Source organism: Anabas testudineus, chromosome 24 (genome assembly GCF_900324465.2).
Source record: "Anabas testudineus chromosome 24, fAnaTes1.2, whole genome shotgun sequence".
Taxonomy (NCBI): domain Eukaryota; kingdom Metazoa; phylum Chordata; class Actinopteri; order Anabantiformes; family Anabantidae; genus Anabas; species Anabas testudineus.
Window position 1 is genome coordinate 7,715,169 of NC_046632.1, and position 19,858 is coordinate 7,735,026.

At 41.0% G+C, this 19,858-nt stretch overlaps 1 protein-coding gene and 1 long non-coding RNA gene across 2 annotated transcripts in view; one reads left to right on the top strand and one right to left on the bottom strand.

Moving 5' to 3' along the window:
- The first annotated feature begins 318 nt into the window (after positions 1 to 318).
- LOC113149844 lies at positions 319 to 4,728 on the top strand. The gene is made up of 3 exons (XR_003297596.1): positions 319 to 602; positions 1,584 to 1,771; positions 2,702 to 4,728. It is a non-coding gene; the product is annotated as an uncharacterized LOC113149844 (long non-coding RNA).
- The window catches only part of epb41l2 (erythrocyte membrane protein band 4.1 like 2), a 40,868-nt gene continuing 24,205 nt past the window's right edge, over positions 3,196 to 19,858 (bottom strand). The window contains 12 exon segments of the mRNA XM_026342179.1: positions 3,196 to 6,552; positions 6,864 to 6,978; positions 8,094 to 8,174; positions 8,338 to 8,436; positions 8,731 to 8,859; positions 9,977 to 10,642; positions 11,061 to 11,129; positions 12,356 to 12,529; positions 14,391 to 14,450; positions 15,216 to 15,248; positions 15,405 to 15,455; positions 19,298 to 19,383. Coding sequence (XP_026197964.1) covers positions 6,874 to 6,978; positions 8,094 to 8,174; positions 8,338 to 8,436; positions 8,731 to 8,859; positions 9,977 to 10,642; positions 11,061 to 11,129; positions 12,356 to 12,529; positions 14,391 to 14,450; positions 15,216 to 15,248; positions 15,405 to 15,455; positions 19,298 to 19,383 — 1,553 coding nt within the window. The 3' untranslated portion in view covers positions 3,196 to 6,552; positions 6,864 to 6,873.

Below are 19,858 nucleotides of genomic sequence, written 5' to 3' on the forward strand. Positions count from 1 at the left end.
AGACAGATCACAAATGTATTTCCACCTGCAGTGGGACCAGTTGAAACAATGGCTGCACATGTCAGTGGGTGTGTTTTATGACGGGGCGAAAGCACAAGTCTGAGGTTCAACAACACACACACACACACACACACACACACACACACACACACACACAGGTCAGGCCGGCTATAGCTAATCTGCTTAGTAGTCACAAGTTTGACTGTTTGAACAGAACAAAGTTCACTTTGTCAACAACAACAGAGGTGGTACTTCTACCAATGACAAAGAGAGAGGGAGAAAACGAGACCAATAAGAAAGATGAAGAAACACGGACATGACAGGAAAGACAGGGCAACATTAATTCAACCACAACTTTTACCTCTGGACTGAAACATCATTACTCTTTGGCTTTTTCCACTCCTCTTTACACTGAAACCACATTTTTACAAACTCTTTACGTTTTGTGAGTACGGCTACCAAAGCGTTACCTTTGACCTACTGGAGACAATTTAAAACCAGCAAGGACAACTGTCAAGATAACTATGCATTAGCTCATAATATTTTTCGTATAATTTCAACCTGCATTGATTCAAATTTGCCATTTGGAAAACCTGGAAACGGTGAGTGGACATTTTGTAATACATAAATATCTAAATCTGATGAATTACTGTGTTTTTGATAAATCCAAATCTCTTGTAGGTTTCTTGTAGGTAACTTGTGTAAAGAGGTTTAGTGGGTCAGTTAATTTTCTAGCTGGTTGCTGCAGGAATTAGTGTGTAGTCTGAATACTAGTTAGGTTTACCCTAATGTTGAGGGGAAGCTGTGGCTTAACAAGAAACTATTTCACATGCAGAAAAGAAAAATAACCTTTAATACACAAATCCAACAGGCTGACACGCTGTTAGAATTTCACTCGGGTGATGTGGTTAAAATAAATATAGTGTTCACCACCTATATTCACAATAAAGAAGAAAATATGTTTGTTGCAAGTGCAACTTTAAGTACAAGCTGCTTGTACCTCTCGAGTATCACATCCGTTGCTCCCCACAGATTGCACCAACTGCATCACAAAAACAAGAGAAGAGAAGAGGCTGCAGCAGGATGCGCTAATTTGGGAAGCAAACACCATAAAACGTCTGCATTTCTGGAGGGTTTATGAATAAAATATGTTTATCACCACCTGTTTAAATCACCACTGTAGCATCATAATTTGATTCGGTGAAAACTAGCAATCCATCCACTGTAACTGAATCATTTTCCACTTTCACATCACCAGTAAATATTAGCTACTACTCAATGTCGCCTGTCTCACCATGAATAAACTTCTTATTAGAACCTGAAAATAACCACTTAGTGGATTTAAAGGTCCTGTGTTAGACTGTTGTCCTGTCTAGTGTGCATCCCACACTTCGCCCAATCACAGCTGGATCCACTATGACTGGCATCAGGAAAAGCAGTTAGGATAAAAGTAATAATGTAGTCTTACTTAACTAACCGTGTGTTCTCACTAATGTTTACTATACAGAACCTGAACATGTTGTCTGGACTGGCTTCACACTGGAATCTAGTGTAGTTTTTAAACCTAACTTTATCCTGTGCAGGAGCAATATGGCGGTTCTGTATGGCCCGTGGGCTGATCTGGCTCTGCTCCTGCGACAGGCAGTCACCCAGACAGACAGAGAGACAGACAGCTTTCTTCCTCTCTGGCTCTTCGGCCTCCTGTTGTTCCTGTCTGTGTGTCTGCTGCTCGTGCAGCTGATCATCTACCTCAGTTGGAAACTCAGACAAGGTAAGCATGATAATAACTTCTCATGTCCAGACTGCATGCAATGTTATATTTACACCACTGCTGTGTAGTTAAATGGATACTGGGTGGTGAAGTCTTTCACACACGTAATATATTTACATTTATATTTTATCCAAAGCGAGTTACAAGTAAGATACAAGGTACAAGGCAAATGCAGGGTAAGCGATCTTACCACTACAACATCCAGCCGCCTATATCATATATACACTCATCCCCACGCTGAAAGAATTTCTGTATTAAAAAAGAACTGGCCTTTGCAAAGTCAAGAGCAAAACAAAACATACGTCTTTCCAACAATACCCGACAGCTCCTGTCAGTCCTGGGTTGAAAAATAAAAGCAGTGTATGGGTCCTGAATCCAGACTACCATCTAAATAATGAAAAATATCCAAGAGAAGAACATGGCAAGGTCACATTTTTAGAATAAATTAAACTATCCTGATGTTTTGTGTGTAAGGATGCACTGTTCTTCTGAGCAGATCACCAAATGCACATGTACTTCACTAATGTCTGCTAAAAACTACAATGCCCAGGATATTTTACCAAATTACCTAGGATAAAAAACAATATATATATGTTTATATATATACTTTTGTGTTTTGTTTGTAAAGATGTACGTATTATGTATTTACTATTTGTGACAGATGTGTAACTACCACTGTAAGTCACTTTTAACATAAACTCACTCGGCAAGGTGATGTCACTCCCGTTTTCAATTGGTAACTGAATTTAGGTTTGACTATGGTCTTCTGAATCATTCCTAGTCATTGCAGGTTCATTTATTAGCAAAAGTGAGATATACCTTTGTTGATTCCATGTTGCCTGTTATTCAAGTATAATAATAGTATAATTAGAAATTTAAGACCCAGCTGATCAGTTTTACTCTGCTTTTTTTCATTCGCCCTCCCACCAGTTGAGGCTGCCCTGGCGGAGTTTCCGCAGGACAGAAGCGCCATCTACAGGCAGACATACGGACGTGAGCACCTGAGGAGGAGGAGCGTTGGGTCCCACTCTCACACCTGAGAAGAAACTGAAAGACTGACGACACCCGGCTCCTCCTGACAGAACAGACACAGACGACCCGTCAGTCAACATGCGCTCCGACTGTTTGTGTGGAGTAATGTGAGGAACACCAGCAGCTACCCGGAGGGACATATTTCAGGCATAATGATAACACCTCAAGGAGATGACTGCAATTTAAAGAAAATAACTAGCTGTCATAGAACGTCTGTGAAAGCCACTTGTCTGACTGATACTCAGGGAAAAGCTGGAAGGCATCAAGGCAGCCGCCTCTACTCTTCTGACATCTGATCTTCACAAAACTAAAAGCAACTTTCACACGTTAGATATATTTGATTTTCATCTTCGTGTTTGGCCAACAAAGTGAATGAAGAAACGAAACAGGACTTCTGATTATAACAATCCTTTATTTAAACAGTGTTACACGGGTGGAGTAGGAGGAGTGGCTGTGTGTGGGGAGACACGAGACAAATAAAGCTGCTAGATAGAAAAAAAAAAAAAAGAAGCCTACTGGTGATCATTGGTGCATTGGAGCAATGAGGCAGCTGTGGTTTGTTTTCCCAAAATGTGTGTGTGTGTGTGTGTGTGTGTGTGTTTGTGACTTTGTTAGATAAAATACAAAACTGTGCTGGTTTTCACTGAACTTACATGGTCCAATCTGACCAAACTAGAACAAAGCCTGAGCTGGAACAGTGGAGGATTGTGGTCCCATTGTCATTTACCTTCTTAAAAAAATTCAGAAAGTCACGGCACGGTGTGGATGAAATGAATATAATGATGTCCTCAATGTTGTCCTGTTCATATCCCTGACAGGTGTATAATCAGCTGGCGTAGAATCAGTTCCTTAACCATGGAGCGACATTAGGGAGTTGCCATGGTAACAGTCCAACTCAGTCCATGCTGCTTTTTGATCTTTCATTTGATCGTTCATTTGTAGAGTTGTTGGGTTTTTTTTTTTGTTTTGTTTTGTTTATTTTTTCTGTCCATTGGGTAAAAGCTCTACCATGACGGAACATTTTGGAAAACCACAGCTCAGCACAGAACCCCAAAAGCTCCTGTGAACGGTTAAAAGCGATACCCCCCCCCCAACGATAAGAGGGTGAACCTGCGACTAAAAGTGTAAATGCAGAGAATTTCATCTGAAGCGGGGGTCCCTTCAACGTGAGGAAAAAAAACAAAACAAACACTGTAACAATATTACAAATATCCGAGAGGGGGAAACAAAGAATCCCACCTTTCACCAACGAGATCAGTTTGTCACAGAGAAAAGACGACGAAATGTGAGAAACACTACACATATAGCTGTTGTGATATTACTGATGCTGCTTTTTTTTTTATGTTTTTGGAACAGTGAAAGTTTCTAAAGCTGCCTAGTTTTGCATGGTTTGTTTTTATTCCCGTTTTATTGCCGCTTCGTCTCTTTGTAAGAGGGTTCGAGGTTAAAGCTTCCCCCTCGTCTGGAATGTCGTCGTTAAACTGCATAGTAGAGATTAGACCAGTGTTTCCCAATAAAAAGAGTTAGATGATGGTGTCAAATTCAGAGGTACAGTCACCGTTTGAGTCCAATTCAAATTAACTCTGTCCAGCTGGAATGGTTTTTTTAAATTCATCGGTGGCACTTATTTGCTTACAATCAGTTAAATTGCAGGAAAAAAATGTGTTTTTGCTTTTTCCACTGCTTCCACTGAAAATCTGTGTCGACTAAATGCAGTAGATGTATACAGTCACAAATTCTGCTGAACATATTGATAAAAGGACACAGGAAAAACGAATAAAACATCAGAAAGATCCCGTTTAGGGTTTTCAAGAGCACTTTAAACTTCCCTTATAGCTGCATTTTACTGTTGTGTTGTAACTGCTTCCGTGTCTGTAGTGAGTGTTAAGAGCAACGAGGCTCTTGTTGTGGGAAAAAAAAAAAAAGTCTAATTCCCAGCAAATGTTGTGATATATGTATGTTAGTGAAGCCCATATTTATGGAATGCTTTTTATTTTGAACCATGCACTTGAGTGAAATTTTCCACCCACTGATGATTCAAAATGACAAATTACTGTAATTTTAAAATGGTAAAAAAAAAAAAAAAGACAGAAAGAAAAATCACAGTAACGCAGCAGAATATTTGGTTGCAGTGAAACGGCTACAACACAGCCAGCGTCCTGTCAAAGACAACATCACCTAGACGTAGCGTCTGAGCTGAGATAATCTGTAACCTACACACTCTCAAGCCAATTGACACAGAAGCCTTCTACCTAGACTCACTCGAAATATGTTCTTGCAGGATGAAAATGTGCGAAGACGTGCCAAATTCAAACCCGGGTCTTGTTACAGCGAGCAAGGTTTTGTGGGGCGTGGAAAGAAGCTGGGAGTGAACTAAAACAGGCGCTAATGCAGAGTTGGCAGAAATGGCATTGTCGTGAATTTGAGACAGAAGTGGTTTCAAGTTGGTTCCAACTCTAGCTCCTCGTTTTGCCTCGTACCTCGCGTTGGCCGTAGCACAAAACTCATCTTGAATAACTTAAATTCAGATTACATCTTAATTTTCAACATTGATTTAGCTCATGGCACGATGCAAAAAGACCATGAATGAAACTTGCGAGCATGCATCGATGTTCAAAGCTGTTGTTACTCCCAACTGGCTGCTGCACAGCGCCACCGCTATCTCCCAGTTATCTTTCAGGTTACTCGTCTACTCTCCCAGTCAGAAAGTCAGTTTACTGCTCCCTCGCTCCCCCCGCGGCCCAGTAGGAATGATTAGTGTCGTACAGTGGGAGGGGGCCCAGGGGGAGCGTCTGGTTAATGGAAAGCTGCATTACGGCTCCCATCTATAATAACCTTCTTCTTCTTTTTTTTTTTTTACTGTACAGAACGTTGTATAAACTAGCTTTAAAATCAGTTCATTTTCAGTTCAAATTCATTTATATTTAGTAAAAGTGTCTTCTAAAAAGGAAATCCCAATCACGATCCCTTCCATTCCCACCTAACGTAGAACTCACAACTGTATCTTAACATTTAGAGGTGAACTGTACTGAAAAGGAACTCACTCGGACACTAGTCAACACACAAGGAATGTGGATGAATAATAACTATACGTACAGGGAAAAGAAGACAGAATCTTTTAACTGTGATATTTCAAGTCACAGCTCTCTGGAATTACTTATAACAAAATGTGATAAAAGTCAAACTGGTCTGCCTGGAAATGTATCGACGAGCGAGACTGCAGGAGTTCATTCCTTCATTACTTTAAGATAGCTTCATATTTTCTGCAGTCCCACTTGTTTCTGTTGGTGTTTTAAGTCTGTTGCTTTCCAGAGAGCTGTAATTTAATAAATTTAACAAAATAACTTTTTCTTTGTGCATCCCTAAAAGTTCAATCTTTGAAATATATGACAAACACACTAACTTCTCTCTTCTTGTAAAACAAAACAGTTAAAAAAAAAACTATAAAAAAAAAATAAAATCATGCTACAAATGTTAACAGAGTGGTTCTACTTTGTTCCCTCAGAAAGAGCGAGGATATTATTTTTCTTTTTTTTCTTGGTTTTGGAGTGAGGGATTTAGATGCACCACAGACACGAAAGAAAGAGCGTCTGGAAAGAGATTGGCAGCTTCTCTGCAATCCGCCGACTCTACTTCCTGCTCTTCAGCGCCTCTTCTTCTCCTCCTCTTCAGTCAGTCAAGGTCGGTAGTCACAAGGTGATGAAGGTCGTTTAGCGTCAGAGAAAACAGTCAGGGTGGGCCCTTCAACTCTGGATTTGGTGGAGGGGAAAGGAAGAGGAAGGAAGTCAGCCTGAGTGGTGTGATTGATTGATTGGAAATCATTGCCTTTGTAGTCTACAGACAGACCTGTGGAAGTCAGTGCCTAAGTATAAAATTCCCTTCCTAAAACTCTTTCTGTCTGTGTGATGACGGCTGATGGTTTTAACAGCTCTCTGTGTGTGGGAGTTTTGTTCCAACCCACAGATTTTCAGTTCTTCAGCAAACATACCAGGTAATAAAGATTTTACTTTCACTGTGAATAATAATAATAATAATGACGAGTTACTATTATTATTATTACCTGAGTTCAGTCAATCCTCCTCCTCAGCCAGTTCAGTTTCTTTATGAACCACCACTCTGGTAACAGACATGTCAGGATGTTGCTCTTTGGCCTCCTTAATGGCCTGGGCCAGAGCCTGCAGTACCGAGGGGCAGCCACACAGTGGCAGCACAGAGCACAGCAGGCAGTGGAGGAGGGGGGGAGAGGGAGAGGAGGGCAAAACGGTGGAGTTAAATGAAAAATTAAATAAGAAGCATAAAGAAAATGACAAGAATGCTGGATTTAGGTTAAAGTGTGACGTGTACCATTTTACTTCTTTGGGTGGAACTGAATTTTAAACGGGGTGAGGCAAGTCAGAGGAAGTAAAATGGCTCCAGATGGAGTGGTGACATCAGGTGGAAAGAAATCGATGAAAATAAATTTCATTTCCAACTCGAATGTCTGTTTGTGAGTAAATCCAGCAAATCAAGACAGACAAGCAACTTAAACCAGTGGACAAGGGATCATGCAGATCCTGGCCAGACAAAAACACGTGTTTACTTTTCAAATTCCTGACATATTTTGGGGGCACTATATGGATATTGACAGCAGAATCTTCTAGTGTCACATGACATAGACTTTGTGGCACAAATAAGTCACTTATTTTCCTATTAAAAATTAATCTCCCATCACCTTCAGATTTTAAGTTACATTAACATGATGTCAATCAAAGACAGGCGCACGTCAGGATTTGTTTGTTCTAAATTTGCAGAGAGAATTTGGATGTATGTGGACAGTGAGACATTTTATATTGAGTGTTTACTTCCATATAGGAGAATAGAGGAACTTATGTACACATTTCAGAGCAAACACAACTGAAATGTCACAGTCACTGCCCGAATAGATCTGCACTAAAAGTAAAACATTTGACTTGATTTGTTTTGCATCGTAAAAATTTGACAAAGACAAACACAGCACACTAACTAACTAAAATGAGCAACAAAATCAGACACAGCATGATGTGAAAGGGTTAAGGCACCTTTTCTTTAGATGTATGGATGAATATGTGAAACGACAGATGAGGATCCAAGCTAACAAGTAGAGTCAGAGTGGGACTGAAAGCTTAAATTCTGCACGCAACACGATTGACATGTCGCCACATCTATTTGCTCCTTGAGTTTTTCAATTAGGGCACATTCGATGAGAATAAAGCAGCCCGTCAACCAAGCTCCCAGTAGGACGGAGAGAGCATAAGTGCGGCTGAAAACTGACCTGGTCGTGGTCGATGTCACAGTCTCCAGTGATGACGATGCGTTTCTCAATCCTCGTCTCTGATAGGCCGCCCTTCAATGTCTGGAACAAATGTTACAACGATGCTTTCATGCACATCACCACTGGTTCATTATGCTGTTCATTAATATGGCTCACTTTATGGGATACAGCTGAGTGGCGAACATTATAATGACATGTCATTATGAAGCATCATAATATGTTGTGTGTGTGTATGTGTGTGCACCTTGGTAATGTGCGTGGTTGTAGTAGTACACAGAGATTCTGAGGTGATTGTCTGAGCAGTCATCAGCACTCCGGGCTCGCCATCACCATTACCATCCAACTGATAACAGAGAGAGATAATGAGTAGTAAATCACCACTAGAACATTGCCGTTAGATGTGTGATGTCTACGATAAATAAAGGGCTTAGTGTGGCTAAACACTCTTTCCCTGCAGGAGATTGAATGAATGATGGTGGCATGCACTGCTAGAAAAGAAACACTTTGGAGCATTGGCATCGATCTTTTCATTACTTTACAGAAAAGTGCTTCACACAAACACAATAGGAACCCTGAATGCTAACACACAAAAAGGACAACATAAAATAAAAGCTCCCTGTGTCTTCTAGGTGTGCACCTGTGCAGCTTCGTATGTGATGGTCTTGGTTTCCGTATGTACGATGGGCACTTCCTTTGTAGCTATCTCAGTTTTCTGGGCTGCAAACGTGTCAGATATAGTCACCATTTCTGTCTTTACCACAGGTGGCTAGGGAGGGAGGAGAGAGAGAAGTGAGGGAGGAGGGAAGATGGTTAGTGTATTACACCTGAGACAGTTAGGGAAACAAAGAAATGTGTAGAAATATATATGTGTATCTATCCACTCTTTGGTATTAAATTCACGTGCAAGTCAATGTGTATATAAATATCCTTAGTTTAGCTATCAGATCAATTGAAAACAGTATATGTATAATAAACACATGCACACGAACGCAGCAACTTCATGCAAAAGCTCCCAAACTCATGCAAGTCAACATCATGAAACACAGAGTGTAACGTCTACTTAATGCAACGTAAGAGCAACAACTGCAGCAGCAACAACCTCTGCGGAGATCTCTTCAGTGTCGATATGCAGCAGCTCAACGTACGACACAGCACAAACATGCAGAAAACACTATCCAATCAAACAAGCAGTGCTCCAACGGCTGGCAAACACAAGGGCAACGTGAACATAAACAACGTGCAAAGATGACATTCAGATGAGCGGGGTTGCATTTCCAAAGTGGTTGGCAATGATGATTTCTACAATGCTGTTACCATAGTGACAGTGACCAATTAAACACACAAGACTGAGAACCATCACTGCCAAACACATGGAATATGACACAGACCCACAAACACACACACATACACCAGAGGTGAAAAGCAAATATACACCTAAAAGCAGCATGCATTTCCCGCTTAGGCCCCATTTACTTCTTAACACCAAATACAATGTAGGAGGCTGTGACATCAACACACCACACACGAGTGGACTAGCCATGGTATGATTGTGATGATAGTACATAACAGAGAAGTTAAAATATATGTAATGATGAAAGTAAAGACTGAAATGAATCATGTGGGGGGGGGTGGTAAGTTGACACCAACACACCAAAACAATGATGGGGAATTGTGTCCTTAAAGGAGTCTTCTGTCAGGTTGAAAAACAGAGTTTTCAAAAGCGAGTGTGAGGATGTACATGGGGCTTAAATATTCACGCAAGCGGGAAAAAGGGAAAACCGGCACTGTCATAAGCAGGAAGGAAAAAATGTAGGTGTTTCTACAGTTGGTAGGAGGGATCAAAGCCCAGGGAAGCTCCACAGTCGGCCCAGTGAAGACTTTACCTCAGAGCAACAAATAACCTGTGGTCGTAGTTCTGCTTCAACCAGAGAGGATTCTCCATTCACTTTAGGTTCCTCCTCTTCGTCCTCCGCTGGAGATGCCAACCCGGTCACAGCCTCCTCTGGCTCGGTGAGACCGTTAGGGGCTTCTTCAGGCGTCATCATCGGTTCCTCTGTGCTTCCCTCCGTCTCATGCTCACCATCCTTCTCGTCATCTGCAGTCTTCTTCTCTGCATTTGTGTCCTCTGTCCTGGACTCCTCTAACACTCGATGGGTTTCTTCTGCAGGTTCGCTGACTTCAGCTGGAAGGGAAGAAGTATCTGGAGCAGAGGTGTCCTGCTCCACTGGCTCATTCTCCTCTTTTGTCTCCTGCACTTCCTCCTCTTCATTCTCCTCTGGTATTTGTGTATGAGAAATGGAGACGGGGACATTTGGGTGGTACTCTGCTTCTTCTTCGCTCTCACTGTCAGACGAAATGCTCTCCTGCTTTGCCGTTTTCGCCTCCTCCGCTACCACTACTTCCTCTTCAAACTCCACTTTCTGTTCTTTTGTTTCAGGCTCAGCAGGTGCGTCAGCCAGAGGACTGGTTGCAACTTGGACAGATTCAGGTTTGGTTGCTTTGGAAACTTCTTGGATGACAACCGTTTCTTCAATTTCAACTTCGGTGGTCTATACACACGCACATTCACAGACAAACACACACACACACACAAAGTGCACACACAGACACAATGAGGTGCACACACATACACAACAAACGCATGGGGGCAAAAACAAAAAAACAGAACATGATCATTGAACATAAATAAAATTAAATTAAATTACCTCAACTGAAAGTAAATTCACACCAAATCAAACTGAGGAGTAAAAACAACATGAATATGTTCAACTGTGGATGCAAAGACAAGTTGAAGTGAGAAGAACAAGTAGGAAGAAATGAATAGACTAAGAATGAGTGGCTGTAGTAAGAAAAAGAAATGTCATGCTGCGGAGTGGAGTGGAGGGAAGTGAAGGCGTGAAGGAAACAATGGATAAAAGGCATCATGGATGGCAGGTTGAATAGATTAATAGAGGAAAGTGGGTCCACCTTTGCAGGTTCTTTGGTATCAGAGATCGTGTTATCAGCTGCAGATGCTTCCGCTTCAGGCTCAATCACCTGCGTGACAGAGAGGTTACCAAGACATCATCACTGTTAGCAATTAGCGATAACTGTGGTGTTTGTTATCACAGCATGCAGAATAGGCTATGTCTCCGTTCTTTATCTCTTTTATTCTCGTTTTTTTCTAGCTCCCTCGCTGTTATCGTGCACACTCAAAGTAATGTCCATACAGTGTCAAGTTCACTGCAGCAGACACTGAAATAGCAGGGGGATAAAAGAGCTTAAAGGAGAACAGAAAATGAGAAGACTATCCTGTCTATAAACACAGACGCTCATCCTTACGACAAAAGAAACTATTAGGGATAGGTATTGGAGTGTGCAGTGTCAACACATTTAGGTCTTGTGGGACATTTTAAAAGCTTATTAGAAGACGTAGATGGAAATGTGGTTATAACAACATCTGGTGTTGGTTCTAATGTACTACAGGCAGCCACAGCAGCCAAATAAAAGCCTGTGCCAGAGTTTCTACCACAAAGCCTCTGCAAGGCTTTACAGCAAACCCACAGAAAAAACGACACAGAGAAGAAGACAAACAACAACAACAACAACAACAACAACAAGAGGTTAGGCAAGAAATAAAAGGACAATAAAAGAGATGACTCTGAGCAGATGAACAGCAAGAACACAACTCATAAAAACACATTATGTGAAACCACAAACATACAGAGGAAGATGTGGATCAAATTAAATAAAGTTCAGCCATGTTTTTTACCCATGTGTCTTATAATAACATAAAGAAGAAGAGAGAAACTGTTTAGTAGAGCAGAGGCAGGCGACCAGAACCAGACCAGAACACTGCAGATGCTCTGTAAAAATTACTGACAATGGATGAATAGTAGGTGACAGTAGCAGATAGGTCAGCATTTCTACAGAATAAGAAAAACCTAAGAAGCTCATTAAGCAATGAGTGACCTATAAACAACAGGTGAAAAGCATCCTATTAAAACAGCCACTAAAAAAGAAGAGAAAGAAACTAAGGACCAATGTTTGAAGATAATAAGGAGACAGTGGATGCACAAAGATCGAGGAGAGAAGACGACTTTTAGTTTTCCATCATGGCGTGTATGACCACAACATACTAAAATCTGCATTTTTTATGCAGGACACCATGAAAAACACTTGGGAAGCTTTGCAATCCTCTGTCAAATGGCATTTCAGCTTCACAGTCAGGAAAAATACTTGGTCATTCACTTGCCGAGACAGAAACACCCAGACACACGTACCACTTGTTGCTGTTGCTGTTGAATACGTATCGTTGTGACAGGAGAGGAGGTGAGGCGTTTCTCCCACTGGTTGGGCTGTGGAGGAGAGGGAGGTGGCGCCTCCATAAAGGAGCGTTTTAGCTGGCTAATGCTAGCCTGGTGTTTCAGAACCTCGTCTTGGGTCTTATCATGGTCCTAATAGGGGGAGTGGAGGAGAGGAATAGAGGGGGAAGTGGGGTAAGGGGGATGAGGAAGGGGTAGAGAGTGAATGACATATGTATGGTTTAATGAGGGAAGGTTGGTTTTCAGAATAAGAGGGGCGGGATGACAATTGTAGGGCAGAGGTGGGAAGTAAGGTAAGGCAGTTAGAAAGGGGTGGTAGGAAAAAGAAAAGGGTGAGGAAAGAACAGGAAATAAAAAAAAAGAAAGGAAAGGATTCAGAAAAAGAGTGAGAAAGAAAGGCCAGAGTGAAAAAGTAGGTTGATAGTAAGGATGGCAGCAGAGAACAGAGAGAATGAAGTGCAACGGGAAGAAGAAGGAAACAGGAGGGAGGTAGGGAACCAGAAAAGTGAGAAAAGGGTAAGGAGAAGGGGATGGGGGAACAGGGAAGGAGGAGGGGGGGAAATTAAGGTCACAGGAACATTAGTCTGTCAATCAGGAAAGCCATGTCTCACTGGAGCCTTGTTTTATGATTCTTGAATCAATTCTTCAAATGTGTCTTATTGCCTGTATTTTGCTGCATGTGTGCATTTGTCCCGGCTGCACTGAGACAGGGCTTCTCCATCTTATTAAGACGTTTTTCCTTCAGTCAGGAACAGCACGGCACACAGCAGGGCACGGAGCTGATAGTGATGATCAAGGTAGCCCTAACCTGCTCTCCTTCTCTTTCCTCCTGTCCCTTTTCTTAATTTATTTGTCATCTGCCATTATTCATCATTGTTTCACAGTGTCCCTCTCTCCTCATCCATTATCTATGGATCTCTTGTGCTCATATTATCTTCCCTATTCATGTCTCGATAGGACAGCAATATGCAAGCTGATTCTTGTAAACTGACTGGATTTTTCCTGATCTATTTTTTATTCTTCTCTCTTAAGGGTCTGTCACCGCCTCAACTCGAGTACTCTGTGTGATTTAGACCACTGCACTCCTACACAGACTAACTGGTGATGCATCACTATCAGTCGCATGTGGCAAAATAACACGTGTTGTTTTAGTATTAGTTATCACTCCACAGTGGCAGCCAATCACCAGAAAACAGGAAGAGAGCTCCTCGTATGGGTTAGGGAGGCAGGATTAGTCAGGTTAGACACATCTGCCTGGCAGTAATCAAACTTTTTAACCAATCGAGGACTGAACAAGGATCAAGATAAAAACGGTCGCAAATCAGCATTCAACATGCACAGAGCATGCATTAAAGTCACGTTCACACACTGCTGAGCCTTTTCACAAAGCAGCCATTGTGAAATCAGTCTGGGGAAAATTCCTGGAAGAGCAAGTCTCCACTGTGTTGGTATGTAACAAGACTGAAATCAAATAAATGTGTTGCAGTTCAGTAACTCGTCTTAGTTCGTCCAAACAAACTAAACGTTTAGCAGGTTTCTGATAAGTAGAAATCTTTGCAGCAATCGGGGAAAATGCTGAATTATATGTGGGGTTGTCACTCCAAGAAACAGTCGTTGTGACCCACTGATGATATAAAAACACTGCTTACTACAGCTTTAAATTACATGTGTTAATTTTGTGACAACATCGCAGTCAAGTTTCCTGGTCCAGCTGTGGAAAATGGCTGCCACGTGAATTAGCATTGCAACCTTCTCATACATTATTAAAAATACTAGGATTACTTAAGAAACAACAATGTGGAAATAACGGACTTTGAGAATAGACTTGATTTACAAACATCCACAAGCAGACATGCACACAGAGCCTGAGAGTGCGAGAGGGCAGCAGTCTTGTACAGTACAAATACAGAGGAAGTTGTAGTTCTGATGGCGTCAGAGTACACGGAAAACATGTAGTTCTTATTTTCAGCCATCAGGTGACACCAGTACCAACCTCCAACATTAAATTACTGTGCCTCACATAAATATTGTCCCCATGCACTCTCATTGGACTCTGGAAGGCAGACATACAGCAAAAAAATAAATAAATAAAAAATTTTAAATCTTTAAATAAGCTGAAATCAATTTGAAATGCAAAACAACAAATGTAAACCAATACAATTTTAAAAAATAATATTTATATATAAAAAATAATAACCATTCAAAAAAGAAAAAAAAGGATCAGCCATTAAATAAATTATCATTTAAAAAAACACAATGGACAAAAAAATAAAAATAGTAAGAACAGGGCGCATGTGGTGACACAACCTCATGTCTCACGCTGTGATGACGGCTGGAGAATGGGTACAAGCACAAATGATATCACTCTGAATATCCGTGTCAAGAACATTCAAAGCATTCAAAACATCACCACACCAACAAACATTTAGGCAAACCAACAAACCCCAATGTGCTTTCAGTGAAACCCAGAAATGATGATGAAACCCGCAGATATGAACCCGAAAGCAAAGTGAAACCGTGAGGTCATAAGCAGCAGCACCACAGCTGATAGTGAGGATTTTGGGTGAAAGTGCCCGTTCGAGATCAGTTTTTACGCTCGTACCCGATCTGCATTCCAGTGTGACTAAAGATATATGTATAACTACATTTAGTTGGTTGTCAATGTGAATATTGTTGTTACAAATTTCAGATCGGGTCCGTTGTAGCTGAAAAAACTAACCTCACACCTTCACATCGGGGCAACTTCACCCTAAACAGTGAACCAAACCCACCAATCAACACAATCAGAGCAAATGACTGAAAATCAAAGTGTGTGAACCTGAGAAAGGCCAAGCTCACTGGCTCCAAGTGACTGTTGGTGAGGTAAGGTCAGGGAGAAAGTAAGGACAGGTTAGGTTTGATACATGAGTTCTCCACTACACCATAAACTATTTCTATTTCCCATTCACAACACATATATTTTTGAAGAATCTGTAAAGCGTGCATGTTAAAAGCAGGCCCTACAGACCTGAGAGGGTGTGGCTTTTGCTTCGCCAGGGCACAAGTCCACCTCCTTAACCTTCAATGTCGCAGTTATGGCAGTGGTAGTCATGAGAAAATGAGGAGGGTAGAGTCGTGAAGACAGAAAAAAAGTGAAATGGATGATGGGAAAAGGATGAAAAAATGGTTTCTTCCCCAGCAACCTGAATGTTAGGGAGTACTGCTGGTCATGTGACCTTTGCACCAAACCCACAGTAGTTTGAGATGCTTAATGAAGAGAGGTGGCAGGTGCAGCTCAGTGCTCTCATACAAAATTAAAAAGAAAAAGAAACTTCACAGTCTGTGTTAAAACTTAATTTCATCATATGAGACAAATACATGTTTTCGCTATACCTTTTATGTAGAGCATTCATTTCTGGAAAACAACATGCAACATGTTAGCTGCACTACTGCTGCTGACGCTATGATACTCTATTTAGAACAGATTCAGAATCACTGAACCTACAACAAATGTTACGATCATTAAGGTTCACGTATGTTTTTAAGATTCAAATATTATTATATTGACCAAAAGGCAGACTTTAAGACTATTCTGTAGGTGCTTTTACTGACATAGACCTCTATTTAGTTACTCTGGCAATGGAAAGAAGTATTTATTCCAACTAGTCCTATGTCTGTTCTGTCTGCACAAACGTCCTAATTCAACTAAGAAAACGCCACGCCACAAATACCATTATATACCATTACATCTATTTAAAGCTGGCAATGGACGGGGCTTCAGGAGAGCCCTGGACCTCAGGGAAGTGTAACACTGCTTACTCTCAACATGACTCAGCAATAATATACAAATCTAATATACATTAAGTGCTATAGATGAGTGGGGGTTACAGTATTTATGTGTATGTACAATTATAACATCGAATCCACAGCTACCCCTTACTTTGTAACACAAAGCTAAAGTGCAACAACTGAAAATATAGCAAAAAAAAAGTGCTTATTTATCTTGCATATTACCAACTAAGAATTTCAAACATCGCCTTAGTAGATTAAATCATCTAACTCTCTGTACAGTATTTAAATCTCTAAATGTATTCTAATGTTGCTCTATATTATAATATTTTAACATAACATTTAACAAGATATATGTAACAATAGTTTCTCTATTTCATCATCATTTTTCAACTCTTAATTGTTCTAATCTTTGTTCTGTATTTTAAACAATACAGTAGGGTTGGCAGAGTGAAGGGATTTTAAAAAAGGAAAAGGAAAGGGTGGTGGGGTGAATGTAGGACTCACTGACATGTAGTTTACACGTTCACACAGAGAGGAGGTCAAAAGAAGAGAACAATGGGAGAGGTTTGATCGGGAGGATTTGGACATATAAATGTGTGTGTTTACGCAGCAGGATCGCACATCTCTTGTGTCCAGGAAGCACTTGTGTGAGTGTGGTGCCTCGTGCGAGGAGGTGTGTGTGTTGGCGTGAGAGGCGACGTTTGCATGTTGAAACCAGAGTTTAAAAGCTCCTCAGGCGGATTATTTGGAGTTTCAGTAACAAACGATGGCAAAACGGCCTTTCGCTGACGAGAGACTGCGTTCTCTAGGTAACACAGCGTCAGGCCGAGGGGTGTGGCTAAAATCAGGGCTAACACCAAAGACTGGCTCGCTGTCAGCATCACAACCAGTAGGAAGACAACCAGCAGGAAAGGCAAGAGGAGAGGAGAAGGATTCAGGAGGGAGCGATGAAGAGATGAGATGAGGTTAGAGTGTGAAAAGGAGGACTGGGTCAAGACACGAAAGACATAAGAGAAAAGGGCCAGAGCAGAAAAAGAGGAATGAGAGGAGGAGGAAGGGACACCTAGAGGACAGGCAGGAGAGGAAATCAAGGGTAACTGTAGCTGTGTTGGGTGCCAAAGAACAGCAGGGGTCAAGCTAAACAATGTAGTAGGCACATAGCGAGTAAAAAAAGTTATAAAATGAGTCCATTTTAATGCCAAACTGTTAAGAATTTGATGTAGTCTGAATGTACTCAAGCTGGAAACTATATATTTGGGGGCACCAACAGTAAGAATCTTTAATTTCCCTGCTGACATGGACATTAGCTTGGCTAAAGTAGGTGTAAAAATGATCAGTTTCTTTGTTAGCTCTGTAAATGACTGGCATCTGTTTCCATTCTTCCCCAACACTGAGAGATAACACATAATGAAAGAAAAATATTTAACCACACTCCTCGGAGAGAACCAGCTCTTCCAATTTGATACTCCGGCTGCTGCTGTGGTTTCAGCCTGGCACTGTTCCTGGGCTTCAAAAAGCCCTGAAGTGCAAGTCTGGGTGCTTGTGATCGGATAAGAGGCTGGAGGGTTTTGTGTGAGGTGTTCAAGATCAGCCGACTGCTCATCAGACATGATGGAAGTGTATGAGGGAGGGGCCCACAGTGAAGTGGCTGTATCATCAATAGGATCGTCATCTTCGGAGATGTCTGAGAGGCCGCGGTCGAACTCGGAGATTGAGTCGAGGGAAGGGGGGATGGAAGAAAGTGAAGATGATGAGGAGAAGGACAGAGGAAACATGAAAATTGACTAATGGAAGATTGAAAGAGAAAAAACACAGGATGGGTAAGAAAAGACAAAAGGACGGGGGAAGGGGAGCACAAGATGGTGGAATAAAATAAAAACAAAAAACAAAAGAAGGAGCAGACAAATACACACACCCCGAAGTGTACAAGCAAGCAGCGAAGAAGTAAAATGAATTAAAAGGAAAATCAAGCATTAAAATCATTTCATTTTCATGAAACAATGGCAAAAATGGCAGCATGCAAGTGGGGAGCGTGAGAAGCAAAACAAAGAGGAGCGTGTGAAGAAAAAAGGGAGAGGGAAAGAGACATAACATTAGTCAGTGAACACCACAGCACGATAGCTTAAAAGTGAAGACAGCAGGATAGGCCGTTGTGCAGAGTACAGTTCTGTGCAGAAACAGTGTCAACAAGGTTATAACAGAGGTCAGTTCCACAATGCCGGGGTATGAGCGAGGACTAGCAGGAGGAAGGGGAGAGTGCAGAGAGGAGGTGCAACAGGAGACATGCATAACATTTAGTAATATAGTAAACTACTCCTGAACTAGGCACACAATGGTTTTGTTTAGCAGTGGATTGTTGTTGCAGTAAAGACTTCTGAGTCAGTGTCACGTTGAATCATGCACATCTGCCTGGACAGCTCAAATTACTGCTCCACTTAAGACAAGATGTGGCTGTAAAACCTATAGAGGTTAGTATAATCACATTAGTAAGGTAAGTATGAGTTGACTACCTTCTCCTGCTCTTTTCTTGTTCACCTGTTTGATTAACACCATCACACATATACACACATAAACAGGGACAAAAGCTCAAATGTTCTTTTCTTTAGTTAGAAGGACTGAAGTATCAAAAATACTTTAATAAACTACCTACAGTTACTATATAAAACCACAGGGCAACTGATACCGTAATCGAATGATGCCCCCAGACTTTTATTTTAGTTCTTGTATCTCTTCTTGTTTAATTGCTGCCTATGCTTTCAGTACTAGGTTTGTGAATCTTTGGCTTTCCCCATTTCATTTTTTCAACACAGGTGTAATAACCAACATGGTTTGGTTGTCTTCATATATAGTATGGTGGTCTTCTAGACTAGCCCCACAGTAAGACCTCTACAGTGTTTCCTCTTGGCGCAACACTCAAAACAGTGTTCGAGGTCCTTCCAGTTTATGTACCACATGTGATTGTGACTGCTACACATGCTAAAATGTACATAGAGACATTGCCGGCTTCAACAGAAAAATACAACAGAAAAATAGAGAAACTGTTCATGTGGAACAATACAGAATCCCAACAATAATGTAATAGCAACATTAACATTAACTAACAAAACACATATCGTCTTTCCAACACACCTTAGAGTCAGACTGGAGCTCCAGACGGTGCTCACGTCCGTTCTCAGCTGTGTCCCTGCCCGCCTCAGTTATATTGATCACTGGTGCTGAAATAATAAGAAAGGAGAAGAGTTAAATGAAAACACTTCTCAACACAATATAACAATAATATAAAAACCGGGACAGCTCTGTCTAGTATCACCACAGTCCAACATAAACTATAGTGGTTTAAATATAATAAATAAATAAATAGTATATATTACATAAACACTTTTATATAATATATGCAATAAAGTGTTTATTGTATAATTTATTCCTTTACTCTGGATGTTGGCTTGCAGTGCTACAATGTGTCCAGCAGGGGACAATGTAAGACAGTGGGACACCCACAACACACAAATGAAAACAGTTGTAGATGACTGCATGAAGTGGGATCTGCTAGCCAAATCCGGAAAACCACAAAAAGAAAAGGATGTACAGTATACTGTTTCCAAAGACAATAACATATGTGTGTGATGTTTGGCTCATTTGAAAATATTCAAATCTGTAGAAATGTGAATATGCTAAGTTTAGTTAGTCATT